General features: G+C 43.6%; 1 protein-coding gene, 1 long non-coding RNA gene and 2 pseudogenes across 6 annotated transcripts; 2 read left to right on the top strand and 2 right to left on the bottom strand.

Moving 5' to 3' along the window:
- Positions 1-2,621: 2,621 nt before the first annotated feature.
- On the top strand, positions 2,622-8,303 carry LOC125543976. 3 transcript variants are annotated; one of them, XR_007299188.1, is made up of 5 exons: positions 2,622-2,890; positions 3,018-3,184; positions 3,936-4,062; positions 4,499-4,698; positions 6,461-8,303. It is a non-coding gene; the product is annotated as an uncharacterized LOC125543976 (long non-coding RNA). The 3 variants fall into 3 exon arrangements; XR_007299185.1 differs by lacking the exon at positions 3,936-4,062 and having other exon boundaries at positions 2,628-2,890; XR_007299187.1 differs by lacking the exon at positions 3,936-4,062 and having other exon boundaries at positions 2,630-2,890; positions 7,822-8,303.
- Positions 8,304-9,263: 960 nt separating this feature from the next.
- LOC125543941 (putative disease resistance protein At3g14460) lies at positions 9,264-14,599 on the top strand. Of its 3 annotated transcripts, none has more exons than XM_048707448.1 (4): positions 9,264-9,421; positions 9,587-9,778; positions 9,917-14,166; positions 14,315-14,599. In XM_048707448.1, exon 3 carries the CDS (start codon positions 10,317-10,319, stop codon positions 14,127-14,129), a length of 3,813 nt encoding a protein of 1,270 aa, XP_048563405.1. In that variant the 5' UTR covers positions 9,264-9,421; positions 9,587-9,778; positions 9,917-10,316; the 3' UTR covers positions 14,130-14,166; positions 14,315-14,599. The 3 variants fall into 3 exon arrangements, with proteins under 3 accessions (XP_048563405.1, XP_048563406.1, XP_048563413.1); XM_048707449.1 differs by having other exon boundaries at positions 14,312-14,599; XM_048707456.1 differs by lacking the exons at positions 9,264-9,421; positions 9,587-9,778 and having other exon boundaries at positions 10,301-10,430; positions 10,514-14,166.
- A 4,826-nt stretch (positions 14,600-19,425) lies between these two features.
- On the bottom strand, positions 19,426-20,878 carry LOC125532612 (annotated as a pseudogene).
- A 93-nt stretch (positions 20,879-20,971) lies between these two features.
- On the bottom strand, positions 20,972-24,494 carry LOC125543969 (annotated as a pseudogene).
- Positions 24,495-24,803: the final 309 nt, after the last annotated feature.

Below are 24,803 nucleotides of genomic sequence, written 5' to 3'. Positions count from 1 at the left end.
GGATTGAGGGGCTACGATGTAAGGATCCAGGGAATCGAAGCCTATTCAGCAACGGGAAAAAGCGAGTGACACGTAATTTGGACGGGAGCCCAGTGGTCTGATGGAAGTGTGAAACTCGTCATCGGTTGGTGATGATCGGTGGTACTCTGTAGTGGGGGTTGAGTGGTGTGGGTTCACGACCCTTGAGGCTCGACCGGGACAGCGGAGGCTCGACGCAGTAATAGCGGCGAGGCGTGCGGTATGCACGGTGCATGGAGACGGACTAGGGCTCTGGTGGTCATACATGTGGTGAGACAACTGTGAATTTGACTCGGGATGACTACAAGCAACGGTGAAATTCCTTCAAGTTTCAGACAGGCGGTCAAGAAAGGAGCGGTGATGTTGAGTTCAGGTAACTCTTATGTGTGACACCCAATATGTCAGTTGTTCACTTTCAGGTAGGTCAGTGATCGGTGTGTGATGGCGTTGGACTGATACTCTGGAAGTTGGGAGCACAAACTAGAGTAATGTGGAACTTAATTTCGCTCGAGTGTTGACTATGGTCAAGAAAAGAAGGAACTACAAGTTGCAGGTGGAGTCACATGGAGTCTTTGGAGTAGCAGCGATACTCATGGGATAAGCTCAAGTCCAATGTACATGGAAGTTTGACGCATTGACGAATTCAAGGTGGTGGATAATATTCGCCAAGGTGGAGTTTGTTGGAGTTGTGTCGAATATAGTGTACAAGGTAGGTTACAGTTGAACTTGTAGTTGTATTGTGTTTACATAGGATATGGAGTCGTGTCCTAGTAGGACACTTGTATTCTGGGCCTCTCATATATAGCGGGGGTAGACACACGATGTAACCTATGCCAACATAATAGCACCGGAACGCAGGGGAAGCCGGCGGCATGTGCCGGTGTCCAGGGCGACCGGGTGCGGTATTATGACGGTGTCATGGGAGGAGCGCCCGTAGTCAGGCCCCGGGGATGTAGCCATATCAGTGAACCTCGTTAACAAATCTCGGTGTCGTACTCGTGTGATTGCTTGGTTCTCGAATGATCGACGGTAATGCCTCGAATTTATTGTAACATGTCTTATCACCCACTTCCTCTCTGTTTCGCGATGTCATAATCGGTCTTCATTGTTTTTCCTTTAGTGCACATCATATTGCCCATTTGCTATTGTCAATTGCCATATATATCCTGTATATTGAAGGCATATGAGATCAACTCTATTCCTAATGGAGCAGTTGGTAGTCTCCGCCGGTCAATTTTCGTCCCACCTCCGCTGGTTTATTTTCGTCCTGAAATTTCGTAGGTTAACCAGGGACAACTCCCACCTCCCAGGTTTTTTTCCGTCCCAACTCCCACCCCAACCCACGTACGCACCCAAAAAACCGGCCCTCATCCACCTCTCGACCCACACCAAATAGGGTTTCTGTCCGCCACCGCCGCTCGCATCGTCGCCTTCTCCTCAGCTCTTGAGCTCCCACCCCTCTCGCTCGCCAGTCGCCTGTGCCCCGAGCCCCCACTAGCCCGACCTTGGAGGAGGCTGCGGTCGCCGGATCCAGCCATGGCCGTCACCAACGCCCTCCTCTCCATCGCCGCAGGCCCATGTTGGATTCAGCCGGCGGGAGGGGGAGCGGGACTGGAGCTCGCAACCCTAACCTCAATTAGGAGCCCGAGGGAGGGGGAGCGGGACTGGAGCTCGATTCAGCCGCCGTGCCTTGGATTCAGCCGCCGTGCTATACCCGGGGGAGGGGGGAGCGGGACTGGAGCTTGATTTGGACAGGGGGCGGTTTGTGGCTCCCGTGCGCGTTGAAGATCCGGCGGCGGCCGCGTCCTGCATCAACGGCGCGACGAGGAATCATAGGACAGATGGGAGAGATGAGGAGATGGGAGGAGGAAGGAAGGAACGGGGAGGGACTCACCGACGCGGTGGCGCTCGCCGGAGGCTGGCTGGCGGCGGGGTCACACGAAAACGGCGGCACGCGTGTGGCACCCTCCCGGCGGCGCGAGCAGGAAGGAGGAGGTGCACAGGAGGCGTAGGTGCTACGGTGAGATGGGCTTCAGATGTGCAGCCGGCCCTAGCGCTGCAACTTCTGCATCATCAGAGAAGGTTTGTGATGCAAATGCCTACTCCTTTACTCTTTTTTTATTAGTTTCAACTGATCGTATTGGTTGGATTAGCACATATTATCTGTGATTCCAATGCCTTCTCCTTTCCTCTGCTATAGAATTTCCTCTCTTGTCGATAAACTTTAGTTTCCAGTAAAAACCCCGTGCGTTTGCTTTTTTCCTGGGTGAAAGCACTGGAGGTTTTGTTCATGCATGAACCTTTATTTATTTTTCCTCTTATATTTTTTCTATCTTGGATGTCTCAAGTAAATACAATTTGAAGCTTCAGTGCATGATAGGAATGTAGTTATGATATACTCCCTCCAACCCAAAATAAGTTATTTTGGGACGGATGGAGTGTATCTTAACTGAATATTGTATCTCATCAACTGAAAAATGTAGCAATCAGTCACACATCGAATATTCAATTTACATCTTTCTGGTACAAAGACATCAATTATCTTCTATTTGCATCCATGTGCGTAGACAGTCTCATGAAGATGGCCATGTTACTTTTAGGTGGAAGATAATCTGTTCAATCTTTTCAAAGGTACATTGGTGAAATGCAGCAACCAGATAAAAGAAATGCATTACTCCATCACCACACTGATGCTCCATCTCCCTCTGATGGCAAGTGCGACCCTGATGAAGCTGCTCCCCTACATCAAGGACTACCCCAACAGTGCGGCCTTGATGGCACAACTCCCATACACCAAGGACTAGCCCCATGGTGCGGCCACGACATCACTGCTCCCCTACACCGCCGACTACAACCTGAGATCTTAGAACAGGTGCAGAACTTACACAAATTCCATCTCCCTCATTTTTGATCAATTACATCTATATTCTTGCTTGCAAGGTCATGTGGATTGTTTTTATTATTATGGCCAGTCGTGAGATCGATTGTTTTGGATGCAGGTTTGCAGGTTCATTGGAACAAATGTTCAAAAGGAAGATGCACAGTAAGAATTACAGTAAGAAGTTCAACTACGAGCCCAGACATGAGGTATTTTAACCGCCAACAGAGGGTGTGTTGCGCGAAAAAATAGTAATCTTCGCTCCAAATTCTTAGGTCACTGGCCCAGGTTAGTGCCCATTGTCATTGTGCATCTCTAACTATTTTAGAACTAGCACAAATCTGAGTAGGGCTGGAACAAAATGAACACCCAGGGTTCGAGTACCTCTACTATGATATAATTATCTTCCAAACAGGTGTCATTTCCTTATCAAGATGGTTCTCGTGATTTAGGAAAACTAACAACACCTCAATGGTCTTCGCACTAGATTAGCTGTAGGATCCATTTTCTGGAGCATTTTGATTTTGGTGGACTATTTAGATACTTCCATACATACACTTTACTGAAGGTTATTTTGACGGACCGTTAGCTTGGAAGCTTTTCCATACTTTTTGTAACTATCCTTCAGCAAAACTAGATGCAGTTTGTGTTGTGATGAAATTAAGATTGCTCAACAATATTTTGCAGGATAAAATTAATTACAATGTAAGTTCTTTGGTGTGTGATCCATTACAATACAGGAAGTTTGTGGTTTATGCCATAAAATTTCAGTTAATATTTGGTACATGAAGTGATCTAAGTCTGCCACACTGTTTGCATTTGTAGCTTGCTTTGTTTAATAAATAGATTGATCTTATTTTCTATAAACTTTTTTATTTAACCTACTAACTTCAAATACATTATATTTGATCCTTCAAGGGGCAAAATAGTTCAGCTCTTTGTTTTACAAGTTTCAGGATTGAAGGGGGAGATGCTACAACAGTACAACTACAAGTTCCCTTGCTTCTTTGTAAGGGAACCAATCAACTAACTTAATGAGATTGATGCACGAGAGCTTCTAGATGTTCTTCTCGATCTTGAATATTCATTTTCTCCAACTATGCAAGATTTGCTTGTGTATAAGTTTGATAAGGCCAGGGGCAAGAACAAAGTGGTTGATTCATTGAGTAAGTTCATCCCTCAGTTAGTTTAACTTGGCTGCTTGTGTCCCATAAGGTTGTACAACCTTTTGCAGCATCTAATCTACTAACACATGGTTAGATTGAATTTGTGTAGTTTCTCATTGTATTCATGCTTTGTAGTCACCGTCTCAAATTTATTTAATTGCTTCAGTTAATTCCATTGGTTAATATGTACTCTTTACTTTATTTGGTTACAAATATAAACCTGCATTACTCATGCCCTTGATATATAATATCATTCGTTCAGGGTGGTTGAATCCACTATAGGGAGTTCTTTAAATTCGCATGTTGTGTTAGTGCATTGTAATTTGTTTGGTACATACGCTGCAATCAATTAGCAGCCACAAGCTTTCCTTTTTCTTTAGCACTATTTTTTCAACTGCAATTGATGCTTTCATTATAGTTAGTTTTATTTTTCCAGATGAAGTATGCGTTATGTACAGTCCTCCAGAATTCAGAAATTGATCTATAATTCTGTGAAGAGAAGGTTTTCAAACCCAAAGGAGCATTGGCAACCTTAGGGACTTGGGCGCCAACGTGTAGTCCCAGCAGAAGTTGCTCACCCGGAAGGTGGTCTTCTCCAAGGCCTCCCTAGCCTTTGAACAAGACCGCTCCATCAAGGTATCTACACACGTTTCCAATTACCAAACATATCTTTTCTCTTGGGCCACAGGACAATATCTTCATCTTAATTATTTGAATCCATTATTAAATCTTATTCTTTGGTCGAGTTGAATCTATGAGTCTCCCATGGAGCAATGTCGTCTTTGTTAGGCTGCAATTATATGCCTGGGGGTGGTCAAACTGAAAAGTTCAGGGGAGATTCAGATTACATGTGGTAGTGCTGAACATTGTTGTGGCGTTCATCGAATGTGGTAGTGCGTATAAGGTTGTAGCCTCGGGTTAAACTAAAAATATATCTGCAATTTGCTTTTACAGTGTCTAAGAGTTAATGATGTCTAGAATTGCTGCAAATTAATTAATTATTATGGTACCATGTAGTGGTACACTGATTATCTGCCGTTAAGTAATTAATTGAACATTATTTTTGTGTTCATCAATTGTGGCAGTGCATAGGCTGTTATATCTTCAGTTTAAACGAAAAACCATCTAAAATTTGGATTTACATTGTCTAACTGTGAATGGTGGCTAGCTTCGGTTGAAGCTGAAATACCAAAGATCACACTAGAGTGAAAAAACACCCCCGCGTCACCCTCCTCTGGCGACTCGAGGGGCGACTCCACCCGCGCGCCGCCGGGACTTCCCCTCTCCCCGCTCGTCTCGCGTCCCGGTGTTGCAGGATCGAGCTCGTCCCGCGCCCGACACGGCTAGACGGATCTCGTCTCGTGCACGGTGCAGCAGGAGTGACCTTTGGATCGAGCGGTTGCGGCGATCCGGTGTCGTTCCTTTGGGGTGCGATGTGTCTCGGGTGAGGTGGTGTCGAGGTCTTGGATGCTAGGGCGGCGGCCCTGGTGGTGGTAGCGCGGTGCTTGTGGGCAGAGCCCGTGCCTTGGTGCTGCCCGGTCACCATGGCCGTGTGGGCAGCGTGGTGTCCGGGGTGTGGCGTTCGGTGGCGATGAGTGTTGGCCGAGGTGAAAACCTGTTCTATCTTCGAACGGACCGGCAGCGGCGAAGATCGTTCCTTTCTTGAAGGCGTCGTCGCGGCTCTCATTGCCTGTCATGCGGTTCCGGGGGAAACTCTGATCTTTGGATCGGGCGGTGGCGGCGATCCGGTGTCGTTCCCTTCCTGAAGGCGCCGCCTTGGAACACATGGTTCGTCATATGTAGCTTCATCTCTGTGTGGGTAGTGCTAGGGGTGGTGTTGCTGCGCTCAGCACCTATGTATCCTGCCCTGGGTGTGTGCATGTGTTGCGGTGGCGGGCGTGTGTTTGTACTGGGTGCTTGTTGATTGATGCTTTATATATAAAGCGGGCCGAAAGCCTTTTTCGGTAAGATCACACTAAAATCCTTTTTTTTTAAAGCTCTCATGGCTGAGTTGAATTTCTTCTTGGTCGGTTTAGTAGACGGAAAGTTAGCCTTGTCTCCAAATTCTGAAATACGGAGTATAATTTTTGTTTACTAAAAAGATTAATTGACTTTTAACAGCTGGGGTGATGTGATCTGTTTTTCAACCATGTTAATGTATACTTTTGGAATGGAAAATGAATCTATATCTATTTGTTTAAACAGAGAGAGGACCTGTTTTTCAACCGCATTAATGTATACTTTCGAAACAAAAATGACATTATATCTATTTTTAAGCTTTCCAAAATTGAAAGCTGGAAGATGTATACTTTTGGCTGCACGGTAATTTTTTTCTGCCTATCCGTCCATTCTACTGAACCTGATCATCTCTGATTTGTGTTGTTCCTACTTCTTTCAGGGTAAACCATTGAGTGGCAATGATACATGTGTGTCCATACGACATAGTGATTAGCAGCATGAGGTGCTGAGCACATCGCGTGTGTGTCTGTATGTGTGCGCTGATATGTGGTTCATGAGGAACAAACTGATTAAGCATGCTCCAAAGCTACGAGCGACTGAACTAGGTATCTTTTCTATTTTCATGGTGAAGCCTGGTTTTAACTGCTAAAGAATAGCAGGAGATGGAATCATTGAAATATAATCAATTCTTAAGTAAATGAACTGAGACTTGATGGTTGTGTGTTATTGGTACAATATGTATTTTGGGCCTGAATTGTGAAGCAAATCGAGAATTCCTGGTTACTTATTATTAGTATAGTATACCTTTTTTGGGCCTGAATTCTGAACCTTGCTGATTTTTTTGGTAGTGTGTTATCAGTGTAGTATGCATTTTTGGCCTGAATCCTTAACCTTATCTAGGTATTGATTTTCTGCAATCAGTGAAGCACTCATGGTCATGCTTATTTGTTAGTCTACATTACTTATAGATTTAGTTGTTTTGATATGTATCCATTCGTCGGTTAGTTAACTGAAATTTGTTGGCAGTGGTTCTTTATGTTCTTTAACTGTTATACAGAAGCAGCGGACTGAAACATTTAAAAACAATCAGCTCTTTATGAATTAACTAAAGACTTGATGGTTGCGTTATTATTATAGTATATACATTTTTGGGCTTGAATTACAAATCTGATTCAAATATCCTTGTTTTGTGTTATTATGATGGTAATGTTATCGAGCTTTGTTAATGTTTTTTTCCTTTCCTTCCTGAACTTCTGATACTCTCTGCACTGATGAAATGTTTTTGCATGTCAGTTAAGTACCAGGGCAACCACAGATGATGTTCCTTCCTTTCATTGAGTTGCCTTACTGTTATGTCGTCCAACTTTTTGTTAATATACACACTCGACAACTTACTGTTATAACGTCCAACTTTTTGTTAATATACACACTTGATTCTGGAACCCATGAACTCTTTGTCTCTCCGAGGACATGTTTCACATCTACTCCTGTTTGTAAAAAAACATTATAGTCTATTATGTGTTATATAGTCAAAAAATACATAATTGGTTCTCTTCTATGTGCTTTCCTTAATGAATACACTTGGTTCACAAAAGCCTTAGCATAATTTGTTGAACAAGTTTTGCCTAATTTTATTTCTTGCATCTCCTGTGGTAAGTTTTATTTCTTGGTACTTGTAAAATTGTTCAGATTACTTAGCTTCGTTCAACTGCTGTGTTGACTAAATCTACTGTGCCTATAAACATACGTGCTTGCCCGTGACCATGTCGGCTATGTTGTTATTCTTTCTTGAATTGGTAGGTTGAAACCAAGAGGGCATTGTAAACTTTGATGACACTTTGTGGGAAACCAATTACTTCATGGCCAGAGGTGATTTTGGAATGGAGATTTCAGTTGAGAAGATATCCCTTGCACAGAAAATGATGATCTACAAGTGCAACCTTGCTGGTGAGCCTGTTGTCACAGCGATTGTAGGCAACATCCATTCCAATTGTCCATTGGTTTAACTGCAGTTTTTTATGTACAATTTATAGGCCGGACTGATTTTTTTTACTTGCCCTGATGAAGCTGTAGACTATACACATAAGTTGCTGATTTTGCATGCTATACTTGTGTAAATGTTGTTCCACCTTCCCACTTTGTAATTTCATGGCCATTTCAGATGATCTAGACATTTAATGTATGGAATTTACATTGGCACTAAATAAGGAATATTGAAAGATAGTATGCCACAATATCTGTTATGAGGTAAAAAATAATAATTTTCTCACTTTAATATTTTAGTCATGACTTGTATTTTTATTTACTAACCTCTCTTCATAATTTTTTTTGAATTATATTTAGCTTTTCAGAAAGTTGTAAAGAATAGTTCTATTTTTTGTGGGTAGTCAATCAAATTATGGTTCTTGGTTGAAGCCCTCTTGATGACATCATGGAGAGATTAAGAACATCAGCAACATCTTGCGGTGTTCCTCCTCATCGTTGTTATCACCACCGAATAATGACGACCAGCTCATTAGACCGCTACTAGAGCATTGGAGCCTTCTTGAGAAGGCAACACACCTGAGATCGGGAGAGAGTGCGCGAGAGAGAGGGGGAGAGAGCGAGGGAGCGAGGGAAGGGGGAATTGGGAGAGAGATCTTGCACACATTGGTAGGAAAAACATGTTCTGAAATATAAATGAGATTTGATGGTAAGTCATCATTGTGTTTGTTCCCTATCTGTCAGATACCATAACCTTAATGTCGGATGTGTTGTAGAATTATTTTTTTGATAACTATATTTTAAACCATTGATATTTTCGTATGATTGTAAATTTGTCCATCCACGTATCACCTCAAGGAACATTTTTAGTTGATGGATGGAAGAAAGAAAAAAAGAAGTCGCCGATGCAGCCCGTTGCAACGCACGGGCGTTCTACTAGTAAATTTATTATTTGTCATACCTTTCATAACTGGAGCGATGCTTCCTGGAAATCACAAAAGGGCCTGTCATGATAATGGAAAAGAAAGAAAAAAACAAATAATGAGAAGCAGGTAAGGTGACCTACCGTTTCATTGTTAAAAAACATGAGTGGATGGGCACTTTCTTTTTATTAATTATACCTAAGGCGGCCACTTCATGTATTTTAATCACCGTTTGATTAGTGAGTGCGCTACAGACAGTGGGTACCGGTTAATTTTTCAGCAAGTTGGGCTCAGCTCAAATTAAAAATTGCGACTAGCTGGATCAGATCCATTCATGTCTTGTTGACCCTCATTGGAGAGTCTTGCGTCCTATTTCTCTTATGGTCTAGTGCTGCCTCCAATTCGCCTCTCCCGCAACCTCCCATTCCCCTTCATCATCACACCGGCTCTAGCGATCGCTCGCTGCCTTGGTCATCCTGCAGCTCATCATCTGTGTAAGCTCGCTGCCCTTTGTTTTCTTCCTTCTCCCTGTTAGTATTCTTCTTCAAATACATCTACTTTCCAAAGGCAAGAAGAAGAATCAGTGTGCAGCGGCACTGTTTACAGTGTGTTCTATGATGCAACTCTCTGATTTATTTCCCTGTTTTTTACTCCTGCAGGTTTTTCAACTATTGCTATCAAAAACCTTTGATTTTCACTCCAGGGGCCATCATTAGAGCTCATGCTCCCGTTTTCCCATCGGTCTTGTGTTGCCTCCAATTCGCCTCTCCCGCAATTTCTCATCCCCCTTCATCACCGCACCTGCTCCTGCAATCGCTAGCTACCTTCATCATCCTTCACCCATCATCAGCGTAAGCTCTATGCCTTTCTTGCTGTTTTCTTCTTCAAATATACTATTAACTTGCACAAAAGCAGGAAGAAGAATCAGCTTGCAGCGGCTCTGTTTGCTGTATGTTCACTGATTTATCTCCCTGTTTTCGCTCATGCAGGTTTCCCATCTATTGCTGTCTTGAACCTTTGATTTACACTCCAGAAGCCATCTTTTTCTTTTTTGAGGAATCTTTAGAGTTAGCTATTGTTTACTTCTCCGTATTCACCCTACGGTTTAGTGTCTTCACCCATTCATTCTGTCTCAGTGTCCCCTCCAGATACACTTCTTTGCATCATTTTTTCATCTTCTCCACCAACCACCAACCAAATTGAAGATTCTGTGAATACACACACAAACACAATCTGCCTTCAGAGTAATTTTACCTATTTCCCATATTTGCTCTGTTATATTCCTGATTTTCATTCCTCAAAAAATCCCAATTTTCCCACCGTGCCTTTCTACTTCCAAGAAACACAAAAAAAAAGATACACCCCCCTCAATACCACGGTGTGCTTTCAATGGCGGAAGTGGCATTGGCTGTGGCTGGTGTACGGGCTGGCTTACAGTTGGTGGTATCACCGATCTTGAAGAAGCTGCTAGCTGACCCCGCAAGGTGTCTTGGTGTGGACATGGTGAGTGAGCTCCATGAACTGGAGACCAACATCATGCCACAGTTCGCTCTACTGGTTGAAGCAGCTAACAGGAGCCCTCACAGGCCAATGTTGAACAACTGGGTCCAGCAGCTCAAAGACGCCTTCTGTAAAGCTGAGGACCTGCTAGATGAGCATGAGTACAACATCCTCAAGCGCGAAGCAGAGAAGGGGAAGGATTCTTTGATAGAACATGCATCTTCTAGTGGTACTATTATGAAGCATGTGCATATTGTGTCGAGCAGGCTGTCCAATCTGCGCCCAAAGAACAAAAAGCTACTCGAGCAGCTGAAGGAACTGAAGGTCATCCTTGCGGAAGCCAAGGGCCTCCGGGAACTACTTTGCTTACCTGTTGTGGCCTCCTCAGTGCCAGCAGCTGCTATTCGAGTGGCCACATCAATGGCCCCTCAGAAAGTGTTTGGCCGCGACAAGGACCGCGTTGATATTATAGGTCTTCTTACCAAGCCGGTTGCTGTTGAGTCTGATACAAGTAGGTTTTCTGGTCTAGCCATTGTTGGACTTGGAGGCATGGGAAAATCCACCTTGGCGCAATATGTTTACAATGACGAGAGGATAAAAGAACATTTTCAGGTCAGGATGTGGGTTTGCATCTCACGCAAACTTGATGTAATTGGCCATACACGGTTGATTATTGAATCAGCAAAAGGAGGGCAATGCCCTCCTGTTGATAATCTTGATACTCTCCAATGCATATTGAGGGACATGCTGGAAAAATCAAAGAGATTCCTGCTTGTGCTGGATGATGTCTGGTTCGAAAAAAAGAGCAATGAGGACTGGGAGCAACTACTGGCTCCTCTAGTTTCTCGACACACAGGAAGCAAAGTTTTGGTAACTTCTCGATCCAAGACACTTCCAGCTGCTCTTTACTGTAAGGAAATTATTATTATGAAAGAAATGGAAAACACTGATATCTTAGCACTCTTCAAGGACCATGCCTTTTCTGGTGCAGCAATCGGTGACCAGAGGGTGCGTGAGCAGCTAGAAACTATTGCAGAAAAGCTTGCTAAAAGACTTGGAAGATCTCCTCTGGCAGCAAAAACTGTGGGTTCACGGCTGAGCAGGAAAAAGGATAAGGCAGCATGGGAAGATGCTTTAAGGATTGACAACTTAAGTGATCCCAGTAGAGCACTTTTGTGGAGTTACGAGAAGTTAGATCCAAGTCTGCAGAGGTGTTTCCTGTATTGCAGTTTACACCCAAAAGGCCACTGCTATAAAAGGGATAAGTTGGTTTGCATGTGGGTAGGAGAGGGACTTATTGATTCGTGCAATGTGAACAAGAGAACGGAAGATATTGGGAGGGACTGCTTTGATGAGATGCTCTCAGTTTCATTCTTTCAACCCGTTTACAGAGGTGACGAAGTTATGCACTGGTATGTTATGCATGACCTCGTTCATGATTTGGCAGAGTCATTGTCTAAAGAAGTCTGCTTCAGATTAGAAGATGATAAGATGGCAACAATACCACACACTGTTCGACATCTATCTGTTTGTGTTAAGAGTTTGAAGCAACATAAGCACTCTATCTGCAGGCTACATCATTTACGTAGCTTTGTCTGCATTGAACCACTTATAGATGATGCAACAGATATTTTCCAGCAGGTGCTGCAGAATTTGAAGAAGTTACGTGTACTTATTCTGGAGTTCTATAACAGCAGCAAACTGCCTGAATCTGTTGGTGAATTGAAGCACCTTCGGTACTTGAACGTTGCCCGTACTTCGATCTCTGAATTGCCTGGATCATTGTGTGCTCTTTACCACTTGCAATTACTATTCAGTCCAAATGTTGAAACTTTTCCTGAAAAAATATTCAGTTTAAGTAAGTTGAGATATCATGAAGGGCGTGGCCAAATCCCTTACATAGGCAAGTTAATTTCACTCCACAATCTCGATCAATTTTGCGTGAAAAAACAGAGTGGCTATGAGCTGCGACAACTGAAAGACATGAACAACCTTGGTGGCAGTTTAAGGATCACAAATCTTGAGAATGTTGCTGGGAAGGATCAAGCCTTAGAAGCAAAGCTACATCAGAAAAATCATCTCGAGAGATTGCACCTTGAATGGAGTGAAGAAAATGACATGACTGCTCCTGATAGATTACATTTGGAAACCCTGGAAGGTCTGGTGCCACCACCGCAAATAAGGGGCCTTACTATCAAAGGTTACCGATATGCAAAATACCCAGGCTGGTTACTCGGGGATTCTTATTTCCAGAATTTGGAATCACTTGCACTTGTTAATTGCAGTGCCTTAGAAATCCTACCATCGAATGCCGCTCTCTTTGGGAATTGCTCCTCACTTCGCCTCGAGAATGTCCCATACTTGAAGACATTACCTTCTCTTCCGGCTAGCCTTGAAGAGTTAGTGATTGAGAAATGCATATTGCTTATGTTTATTTCCAGCGATGAGCTAAAACAATTGGACCAAAGGGAGAACACCATGATGACATGCAACCTGAAGTCACGGCTTTCTTCCACCTGGGAGGTGGATTCGGGATCAAACATCAAGGACACACTGTTGTCAGAACATTCATCTCTGAAGCGCCTGATGAAATTGATGGATGTTGATATTTCTCATCTTGAAACCATTGAAAGTGCTCTAGAAAGAGAGGGGAGTGAAGTATTGGTGAAAGAGGATATCATCAACGCATGGATATGTTGCCATGTGGAGAGGATAAGACTCATATGTAAAAGGAACGTTAGCCTACAACTGGTTCCACCATCAGGGCTTTGTCGGCTTGACCTTTATTCATGTGTCGTTACAGATGAAGCATTAGCGGTTTGCCTTGTTGGTCTCACTGCATTGAGACGTTTGTCATTAAAAGAGATTATGACTTTAACTACACTTCCGTCACAGGATGTTCTCCAACAGTTGACAAAGCTTGATAACTTGCAGATCGACTCGTGCTGGTGCCTTAGATCATTAGGGGGGCTGCGAGCTGCTACCACTCTTTCAACATTTTTTTTGTGGAGCTGCCCTTCTGTAGAGTTGACACATGGAACAGATGTTATGCCATTGTCCCTTGAGATGCTCAGCATAAAACACTGTGTGGTTGCAGCAGATTTCTTCAGTAGTGACTTGCCGCAACTGAGTTTTCTTTCGATGGATTGGTGCAGAAGCTCTTCATCATTGTCGATTGGTCATTTAACCTCCCTGGGACACTTATCACTACGAAGTTTACAGGACCTGTGCTTTCTTGAAGGGTTGTCTTCGCTGAAACTTGGCAGTGCACATTTTGGAGATCTCCCGAATCTTAGTATGAAGTGCATCTCACAGTTGCAACTCGGTGCTCTCTATGTTAGCAGCTCTGTAATACTCAACCACATGCTCTCAGCTGAAGGTCTTACAGTTCCAGGATATCTCGCCCTTGAAGATTGCAAGGAGCGATCCTTTTCATTTGAAGAATCAGCAGATTTCTCATCTGTCGACTGCCTGACATTTAGGAATTGTGAAATCAGTTCCTTGCCAGATTTGAAGTGCTTTTCAAGTCTGAGTACACTCCAAATTCTTGGATGCCCCAATCTATCATCTTTACCTGATTTGCCATCCTCCCTGTACCACATACTCGTGCTGGATTCTCAACTCTTGAAGAAGAGCTGCCAATCGCCTGATGGAGAAAGCTGGCCAAAGATTGAGCATGTCCGCTCAAAATATATTTATTAATCTTCATCCAGATTTGCAACTGTGTAGAAATAGAAAGGTAAAGTCCTCATCTGCTCGCTCTCAAAGAGATAACATTTTGTACTTTTTATTTCACAAATTTTTTATCTTTCAGTATGTTATATGTATGTTAAAAGTTCCCTTCATTAATTTTAAAGTTTTCCCTCTTCATTTATTTCGGACAGCAGGGCTCCAGGACACTGCACCTCGTCTCCATTGCCTGTCAGTGAGGTGGAGTGATTCTCTCAAGCTCTTAGCTTGCAGTTGGCCCGTCATTTCACTTTTATTGCCGATTTCTGTGATCCTCGCCTGCGACGACTCCACCATCTTTGCCAAGACGTGTATATAAATACATGTATTGTTATTATTATAAGTGTTGTTTTCTTATCCTCATCTCATAATGTTTCTTTTGGTTGTTATCTGCTACTTGTGGAGAGCTAATTAATCTCCATGCGCCATCGTGCCTCAACTTGTGCAGCAGTATCTTCTGTTAAATCACAGTGGAGGTTGCTTTGCAGTCCTTTGGTTTTTCTGAACCTTGTAACCGGACCTGGTCTTGTTCAGGCTTCTTTCAATGAATGGAGCCGGCCGGGGAGATCTCCCTGTTATTATTCGAGAAAAAAAAAGAGACATTTCTTTTATGGAAAGTGGTTTAGAATTAAGCAAAGCTAATAAGCAGCAGCTGCAGAGAAACCACCCTTCCCATACATCCGGGATAAAGGTATCAATATTCTTGATGGCCGGAATAAAGGGCGATCAAGTAGGTGGCTTGGTGCCTAACCTAGTTGATGGGGGTGTGTCCATTCTGCAGTACGCTGATCATACAATCATCTTTATGGAGCATGACTTGGCAAAAGCGAGAAACATGAAGCTGGTGTTGTGCTTATTTGAACAATTGTCCGGTTTAAAGATTAACTTTCATAAAAGCGAGTTGTTCTGCTTTGGTAGAGCCAAGGAGGAACAAGAAGCTTATAGGCAATTGTTTGGATGTGAATTAGGGGCTTTACCTTTTATTTACCTAGGTATACCCATTCACCATCGTAAGCTCACGAACAGAGAGTGGAAATGCATCGAAGATCGGTTCGAAAAGAAACTTAGTTGCTGGAAGGGCAAACTTATGTCTTATGGAGGCCGGTTAATTCTTATTAATTCGGTGCTCACAACTATGCCGATGTTTCTACTATCTTTCTTTGAGGTTCCAGTTGGGGTTAGGAAAATGCTGGACTTCTATCGATCAAGATTTTTTTGGCAGAGTGATGATCTTAAGAGAAAGTATAGACTCGCCAAATGGGATGTTATTTGTCGACCAAAGGATCAAGGGGGGTTGGGTATCGAGAATCTTGAGGTCAAGAACACATGCCTGCTTCGTAAGTGGCTGTATAAGCTATCAGTTGAGACTGACGCAACTTGGGCACAGATTCTCCGTAACAAGTATCTGCATTCCAAAACTTCGTCACAGGTGACAGTGAGACCAACTGATTCGCTGTTTTGGAAGGGGCTTATGAGAGTTAAGGCAGCCTTCTTTAATAGAACAAAGTTTATTGTCGGAGATGGCAACGATACTCGTTTCTGGGAGGACACTTGGCTTGGTGATACACCATTGGCATTATAGTACCCAACTCTGTATCGTATTGTCCATCGCGGTGATGCGCTAGTGGCAACGATTATGCAGTCCATTCCCCTTAATATCCAGTTTAAGAGGGTGCTTGTTGGTGATAGATGGGAAGCTTGGCTTCCTGTGGTGCGTAGACTGATGGAAGTCCGGCTACATCATCAGCCCGATCAGTTGTGTTGGAAACTTACTATGTCTGGACAATTTACCATTAAGTCGATGTACATCGATGTTATTAACTCGAGTGTCATTCCTAGCTCCAAACATGTGTGGAAAGTCAAAGTTCCTTTGAAGATTAAAGTGTTTATGTGGTTTGTCCATAAACAGGTCATTTTAACAAAGGACAACTTGGTTAAGCGCAATTGGACAGGATCTACTAGGTGTAGTTTCTGTGATCGGGATGAGACCATCAAGCATCTCTTCTTTGAGTGCCCGTTGGCGAGAATTTTGTGGCGCTCCGTGCAAATTGCCTTTAACATTACTCCTCCGAGTTCGGTCGGGTCGTTATTTGGAACGTGGCTGGATGGGATAGAGTCCGATACAGCTAGACACATTCGTGTAGGAGTTTGTGCGTTGTTATGGGCAATTTGGAACTGCAGAAATGATTTGGCTTTTAACAGAATAACTACTATTCATTTTTTGCAGGTTGTATTCCGTGCTACGGCGCTGATCCGTATGTGGTCCTTACTCACTCCGACGGAGGCCAGGGAGCGTTTGGTTACTGGATCTGTCCGGTGGGAGATGGTAGCGCGGGATATCTTCAACCGGTTTGGATGGCGGTCATGTAATAGGATAGGCAATTAGTTTTCCTATCTTTATTTTGCCAGCCGGTTGTGGCTTTATGGCCTTTTCTTGTTTTAGCGTCAAGGCTCTATGTGAGCTCGCCTTTATTTTGTTTCAAGACTCTATGACATTGTTGAACCTTTTTTATTTATCTATGTGGCTGTATGCATCGTTCTGATGCAGAGGTCAGGGAGTCCCCTTTTCGAAAAAAAAATCAATATTCTTTTTTCACTTCAAATGTATATACAGCACAGTGGAAGCACTAGCTGCAAAAACGTAGTCCCTCTGTAAAAAAATAGTAGTGACCTGAACGCTCTTATATTTCCTTATGGAAGGAGTACATTGCTAACAGTTGTGTGAGAATAACTGCTTTCTGAACAAGTTAAGAGTGTGGCTGTCAGTTGCTACCGTCAGTGTACCATAACAAAAGAGGAAACTTTTCCTTTTGAGAATGACACAACAAACAAACGAACAAACAAACAAACAAACTTTGATATGTACAGAGTCACTACGCTTTAAGAAGATCAATCTTGCTAGGACATGATTATTACTCCCTCTGTCCCACAGGGCTTCAGTTCAAGGCCCGGTGACAGCCCATTTTCTATTTTTTTTCTTCAAAAAACAATTTCAACCGCAGTTCCAAAATAAAGCTGCAGTGAAACAGACAACTTCAACTATGCTCCCTTCTTTCTTGCGTATTCGACCGCAGGGCCGTCGGCGAAGCCAGTGAGTTTGCTTCAGAGCCAGATCAACGTTGCCAAGGTAGACTCCATATGTCCGCGGCACCATTACACCGTTCAGGCCACAGGGACGAGCATGCTTTTTTTTTTCTTTCCTTCTGACAACAGTTCCATCGGTGTAAAGTTTAAACTGAAGATACATTCAGTACCACCCTAAGACTTGCAGAAAAGCAAGATGCCAACTTGGACAACATCACCCAAGCTCATTTATAATTAAAAGATCGCCAGAGAACAGACCATGGAAAGAAGGTACAAAAATACATGTTCTGCTTACCTCTTTGGTTCATTCAGGTCAGCAGGAGAAGGGCAGATTCTACCATGAGGTTGCAGACAGAGACTCAAGGGTTTATATATAAACCACACAAAATAGTCTTTATAAGTCTTCATTCGTCAGTTCTGAATTGCTGTGTGTAGGACTCAAGGATCTTGGCAGGCCGTATGTAGGCTTTGGACAGGACACGCGCTCCACGGCTTAAGGCTCCATCCTCCCCTGCAACTACTGTACATGGCAAGGTTCAAATCAAAACTCCCACAAAAAACACTCTGCTTTGCTACTAGCACCTGCTACAACCAAATCTTTGTCAACTTTTTAGGTTGCTGCAAGCTAGTCAAGGATATACAATTTGGACCCACTACTCTGCTCTTCGCTTCTCCTATAACTATCAACACAGCGAGATATCCTAACAACGGCTACAATCAACTGCATTCCCGAATGAAACTGAACGTGTGCGTTCACAACTCTTGTGAGACACATATTGCTACAGACTGAAAAATGAAACTGAATGTGTGCGTGGCACAAAAAGGGATTGTGTTGCTCCTCGATCTCCGTTACAAAATCCCAGTTTCTGAATTTGCAAGACATACTGCTGTTACCTGAAGAGAGCAACCTGTTTCTGAATTTACCAAACATAATGCTGCTACCTGACAATACATTACTAGTTGTTCTCTCGATCTCATAAAAGCTTTCTTGTCGCCAATAATATAAATTACGCAATGCAGGAGCACTTGCCCCAATTTACCTCCAGGCAACATGCAGCAGTCACGAATTGAAGTGCAGGGACTTGTGACAGTACTGAAAATGCAACATGCAGTGAATGCCAAATCAATTACTTGACTCTGCTCTTACCTTGTACTGTAAATTAAATATCAACACAGCGAGATAGGGAGGGACAGCCAACACATCAAGTACCATGGCATATCCTATTTAACTGCTACATAGTACATGACTGTTTTAATCTTGCCCATACATGACTCCCAACAGTAAATTATTACACAACACCTGTCTTTGCCTGATATATGACAATGAAATTTTAGACCTGGGCCCCATCGCCAGGGCCTGCTCTTCAGCAGTCTGACGATGTAACCAAGCTAAGCTGCTCTACCAGCTAGGAACACTGAAACCAAAGACAAACGTTGGACTCCGCCGACACAAGGGACAGTTAAAATAAATACTGATGCTGCTTTTCTGGCAGAGACTGGAGAAAGTGCAGCCGGGGTTCTCCCACGGGATTCCCAAGGCAAAGTTTTCAAATCGATCTGCAGAAACCTTCCTCGCTGTAAGAGTGCTGAGGTCTCCAGTCAACAGCAGAGGAGTTCATTGGTCAAGTAGTAGTACTTGAGATGGATAATCAGACCATTGCAAATTATGAACTGCCTATACCTGGCCAGACACGATCCCCCCACTATGGCCTAATCATGGACATCAAGAAGGCCATGGCTGGTTTTGAGGCGTGCAGCGTCCGACACGTTAAGCGACAGTGCAACTCGCTGGCGCATGGCCTCGCGGCAGTAGCAAGAAGATCAGGCGAGCCTACGACCATTGATGCTAGCTGAATGTACTGCCCTATCGGAGTAGTTCTCTGCTCCAAATCTCAAAAAAAAAAAAAAAAAAACTGAACAAATAAGAAAGAGGCAGAGTGGGGGCTGTATATCATTCTCCTTACATAACGAACAATGCCCGACATAGGATTAAATTTTCCAACAAAACCCGCACACTTCATTCCATAGAGTACAAACATGTAAATACCATTATAGAACTGGCGTCCAGCAAAGACCCACTTAGTGCTTCAAATACAGATACAATACAAAAATATAGAAAACTGAAAACTTATGTAGATGCGAGTATCGAACAATTCGCTTGCAGTGGAATTGGGCACTTCTTGGTTCATGGTGCATCGTCTTGAGTGTTCTTCATGAGGCGAGCCCACCTCACGGCCGCTTGCACATAAACCTTGTCATATAGCTCATCAATGAACTGAAAGTATGCATCCCGCCATGCTCTCTTCATTAGCATGGTGCAGAACACTGTCCAAAGACCCACCACGAAGCCTATGTTCGTGACAAGATAAACAGATGACATATGATTTATATCTTCAAGGCTGCTTTGTTTTGCCGTCATTTGCCGAACAATTCTTGGAGAAAGGAGGACCACAAAGACCAGGGTTGCCGATGTATATATACATCTGATTGTCAAGAGTTTGAAGCTGTGGTCCAGATGGTAGTGCACCTGATAGATTGTTGTATGACAAGTTCAAGTGGCTCAAAGAAGTTAGTGCCGACAAACCTGATCGGATTGCACCAGAAAATATGTTGTATGATAGGTCCAGGGACTCCAAATGCTTTAAGTCACCTATCTGATTTGGGATTGTTCCTGTCAGCTGACTTCTTGATATATTCAAATTGGTGAGGGCAATCAGTAAACTTATCTCGTCTGGATTTGTCCTGTTAAACTGTTACTGGACAAATCAAGATTCAGAAGGAAACATTATTATTCACGGCCGAGCAAGCCAAGCAGGGCCGGCACACAAGCATGGGTGCTAATTCCTAAAAACTGATTCAGAAGGAAACATTATTATTCATTTATTTATTCACGAAAAGCATAGTTTCATACACCGCAGAATGTTCCGGAATTTTTCTTTTTACGTGTAGATATAGATGTACAGTATATGTGCACGAATTTTCATCAATATACATATTTATATGTGTTGTATAAAAGGATAAATACGTAAACAAAAATGGGCATGTACTTTTGTTTCACGTACATATAAATACAGTGGGACCCTCCGGAATGCAAAAAGCCATTTGTTTCAGGTACAAAAATACAGAAATGATGTTGATACAAGTGGGTTATGAAGCATGTTATGGAGTATGAATGCTCATTCAACAGAGCCAAACAGGGTAGTATATATTGCGAAAACTAAACATGAGCACAAGGGGTAAAGGAACAAACCATATGCACGAGGAGGACAACACCCGCCAACACTTAATTTGGGTTTAATACCAAGTTCCAGTATAAAAGCATAGTAGATCAGGTACACAATCATGCACCCTGTTGAGAACAGATTGAGTGTCCAAATCATGCATGCTAGCTAGTGGAAGCAATACAAATATTTAATGATGCTATTAGTGTGAGCCCTGCTGAGAACTTCAAGGCAGTGATAGGCACCAACCAAATTCAGACAAATTCAGAGACGTTAACACGTTGAGTGCCATAGCATGAACGGACGACAAGTTGCAGTCTGAGCCATGCATTAGAAGACTTGCACCTGCGCTAAACTATCGATTTCTTCAGAAGGTTCAGCTCCTGACGGGCAGTCATCTCTGTCCACCACCACCATCACTCTGCAGTTTTTTTTTCGAAAAGGGGTTTTACCCCAGCCTCTGCATCAGAAAGATGCATACGGCTCATCTTATTAAAAAAATATCCAGCAACAAGTCTCCAAGTCTCGAAGTAAGGAAACTACAAATGCTCAAAAGAGCTAAACAAAAAGGATGAAGCCACAACCGGCTGTCAAATAAAAATAGGAGCACTACATGCCTATCCTATTACATGACCGCCATCCAAACCGGTTGAAAATATCCCGAGCTACCATCTCCCATCGGGTAGACGCAGTAACCAAACGCTCCCTGGCCTCCGGCGGAGTGAGTAGTAACCATCACTCTGCAGTTAGCAAGGTACAAAACGGAACCCTGGCTTCTCTACCATCCAGGTCAATGCCAAATTTGTTGACCTTCCACTGTCACAAAACACCACTGCACGATACTACTGTCATCTCCCCAACTCTGCTCTGCTCTTCTCTGAACCTTGGCTGCAACTGAATCCGATTGAATGAATCATGCCCAAACACCTGTCATCATGTTTGCAACATACTCTTAATTGTTTTCTCAACACAAAAGAGCTTGTTGCCGATAATACGATTATACTAAGTACACAGTATATCAAGATTTTTCACTTTCCACGGAGAGTAGAATTTGTAGGCAGCTGCCTCATAACTAATAAAGCTGGCACCTTTATGCCAGTGTAGTTTGAAACATTGGGTAGTACTACTACAGGATTTATGCCAGTATATGTTTGAGAATTATATATGCAAAATGCAGACTGACAATGCTTCTACACTCTGATTTGCTCTGCTCTTCTCTTAAGTGAACCAAGCCAGCACATGAATCAGCATGAGTGAACCAAGCCCAAAACCCCAAAAGACCAGACATTTTGTTTGCATATTCTTTCTTCAGACTACAACAAGCAACTCAAAGAATATATAGCAATGACAATAGTCTTTAGTCTCCATGCTGCAACATTACTACTGGTTCTTCTCCCGACGCATAAAAGCTTACTGCCAATAGTATATATAATATACAAAACACTAGTATTCGCAGAAGATGAAGCTTAGTGTCATGGACTACTTGTTAGTCACAGTTAACGTGGACCCTCTGAAAATAATTAGGGTCCTACAGACTACAGGGCAGAATGGTTTAGTCATGAACTTGCTAATCTCACCTAGCTGAATTAATTAACAATTGTGGTTGCTTCCCTTTCAACTCAACCCTCGATTGATTTTGCGAAGAGCAACAACATGGGTATAAGTATACAGGCAACTTCAACTCTGCTCTCTTCTTTCTTGTGAGGTCATGGCAGCGAGTTTGCTTCATGGAGAGCGAGACCGACGAGGGCCAAGGTGGATGCCAGCTGTCTGTGGCACCATTACACAGTTGAGGCTTCAGGGACGAGCATTCTTCTCTTCTGAATCTACCAGTTCCATCGATGTAACCTGAACATACATTCAGTGCACATCCGTATGATGCAACCATCATGTATGTACAACCGTTAAAACTTGCAAACAAGAAAGCAACATGCCAACCCAACACAAATAGTCTTTAGCAAAGATGTGACCAATCCTACACGACACTTGTCTTTTTTCGTGATATCCATCTTTTCATTCATGTGGCAGCACCAATTTGGCTGCATAGTCAGGGCCTGCGCAGAAAGACAAATACTTAGCAACATATATGAGGAAGTGCAACCAAATCAGAAAGTAGCCATTAAACAACCCACACGTACAGCTAGTGTTGTGTCTAGAACAACTCAACAACCATTGTCTGAAACAAGAAAACTTACGAAATATATTCACTTATCATGTAGTATATGTGGACAAATGTCAGGAGATAAAATCAAATAAATTTATAAACTGGAAGAGTGAGAGGAGAGTGCTCAAATTAAGACAAAAGCTCCTATGTTTGATATTCTTTACCTGGCTTCAAATATGGTAGAGCTGCTAATGTTTGAATCCAACTTGTAGTTTTCTCCTCTTGTGTACAACATGTACCATTTTCTTTGGTTGTCTCCATCAGGCGCATATGCCTTGACATGCTCCACATGGCTGAACTTACACCACTCAGGACCACACTGTCCTGCGGCTAATGAAGATAGCAACCGTCTCCTGCAGAGTAGCTCCAGATGCCTTGGCATTATATCTCGCATGTATTTTGGGAGTTCTTCCATGAAGTAATCCTCCAGTACCAACCTATCGAGCACAGGGATACTCTCCAGCACCGTCAACTTTGGGCAATCAGTGATGGTAAGCTTCTGCAGATTGGGGAGATTGGTAATCTTATCTAGCTCGGGGATTCCATCCACTGTAAGCTCAACAACTGAAGGAAAGCTCCCAATGTAGCAGAGGTGTCGGACATTTTGTAGAGTTAATTGTTTCAAAGCCCTTGTGTTAGAGGCAAGGCCTGGAGGAACATGCCTCAGGTTGCAATTAATGATTTGAAGCTTCTCCAAACGGGGCATGGCTTGCAATTGCTCCTCCCACTCCCACTCCTCCCACTCCACCATTCCGGCTAAGTTCATCTCATTTAAAGTCGGAAATGGAGCTGCTGCAGCCTTCAAGAATCCAGTCCCAATCCGCCTGATGCATGGAGCACGACTAACCTGAAGTAATTGCAGGTAGGGGAGCTGACACAACCCATTTGGAAGTTGTGTGCAACAAGCCAGGTCCACAAAAAATAGAGTCGTCAAGTTGTTGAGGTGCACCGTTGATGTGGACATCATCCAGCTCGGGAGTTGCTGGCCAAAATACCCTTTTATATTAATAATCTCTACACTGGGCGGAGGGCAGAGCTCATCGAACGCATTCTCGATTCGTTGTTGCTCTTCCTCAGATACACCTTGGTTCTCTTTGATGAGCCCATCATCTCCTAGTCTACTGGTGCACCACAAGAATAGTTCGATAAGATGACGCTCAACCATATCTTTTTGCTGAACCCGCCTCGGATGGCATCATCATTGAAGACCTTCTGGGCAAGGGTGGTCGTGCCGATCCCGCCAACACCTACGATAGCGACCACCATGATGTCATTGTTGGCATCCTTTCCCGTCTGCATGATCTGGGACACCAGTGCTTGTGTATCTTCTTCAATCTTGTCCCCAACCACAGCCGACCGGTCAAAGTCCCCTACCGTCTCCCGGCTTGGATTACCATGGCGAGAGGCGTGGGCATTGCTGCTATGACAATCCTCATATGACCCAAGATTGATGAAGTTGAAAGGAGCGCTGCGCTGCTTGATGGAATCAAGCCTCTGGTTGAGCGCCTTGATGCGGGTGCCAATCTCACGAGCATGGAAGGGATTCCGCATACAGAAAAGTAAGGGATTGCGACACCCTGCATCCGCAGAGGAAGACCCACGCTTCTCCATGGCCTTGAGCTGGCAGGGGTCAAGGATGTCAGCAGCTTCATACATGGCGCGTTTGAGCTGCCCCACCCAGAGTTGGACGGTCTCGTCGGTGATGTTTCTCCTATCGGCGTCGGCGAGGAAGTTCTTGAGGTCCTGAAGCCTGTCACCCAACTTGTCGATCTCGCCCGAGACGCCAAGCATCGTCCCCACCTAATCCTGTACCACCTGCTTGAGGTAGTCCCCGATGTAGGATGCAAACGCGTCCAACACCATCGCCATTGTTCAACTTGCTGGCCTTGTGCTGTGATTGCAATTAGAGGCAAGTAAGTTGAATTTTAAGTAGCAAGACAGAGACAAGGAAATAAAACTTGAACACTAACGAACTACCTCAAGGCTCAGGCGACAAGGTAATCAAAGAAAGATACAATACAAATTCAACTTGAACTACGTCACAGACCTTTGAGATTGATGGGATGCGCTGCACGGCACAACAGTCGGTGGCGAAAAATATTAGCAGGGGGGGCCGGCAGAGGCCAAGGAGGAGGCATTGCCTGGAGGGATTGGGATGTGGGAAGCAATGCCATCGGC

The sequence above is a fragment of the Triticum urartu genome, chromosome 1 (assembly GCF_003073215.2).
Source record: "Triticum urartu cultivar G1812 chromosome 1, Tu2.1, whole genome shotgun sequence".
NCBI classification, from domain to species: Eukaryota; Viridiplantae; Streptophyta; class Magnoliopsida; order Poales; family Poaceae; genus Triticum; species Triticum urartu.
This window is presented reverse-complemented; position numbering and strand designations above follow the sequence as displayed.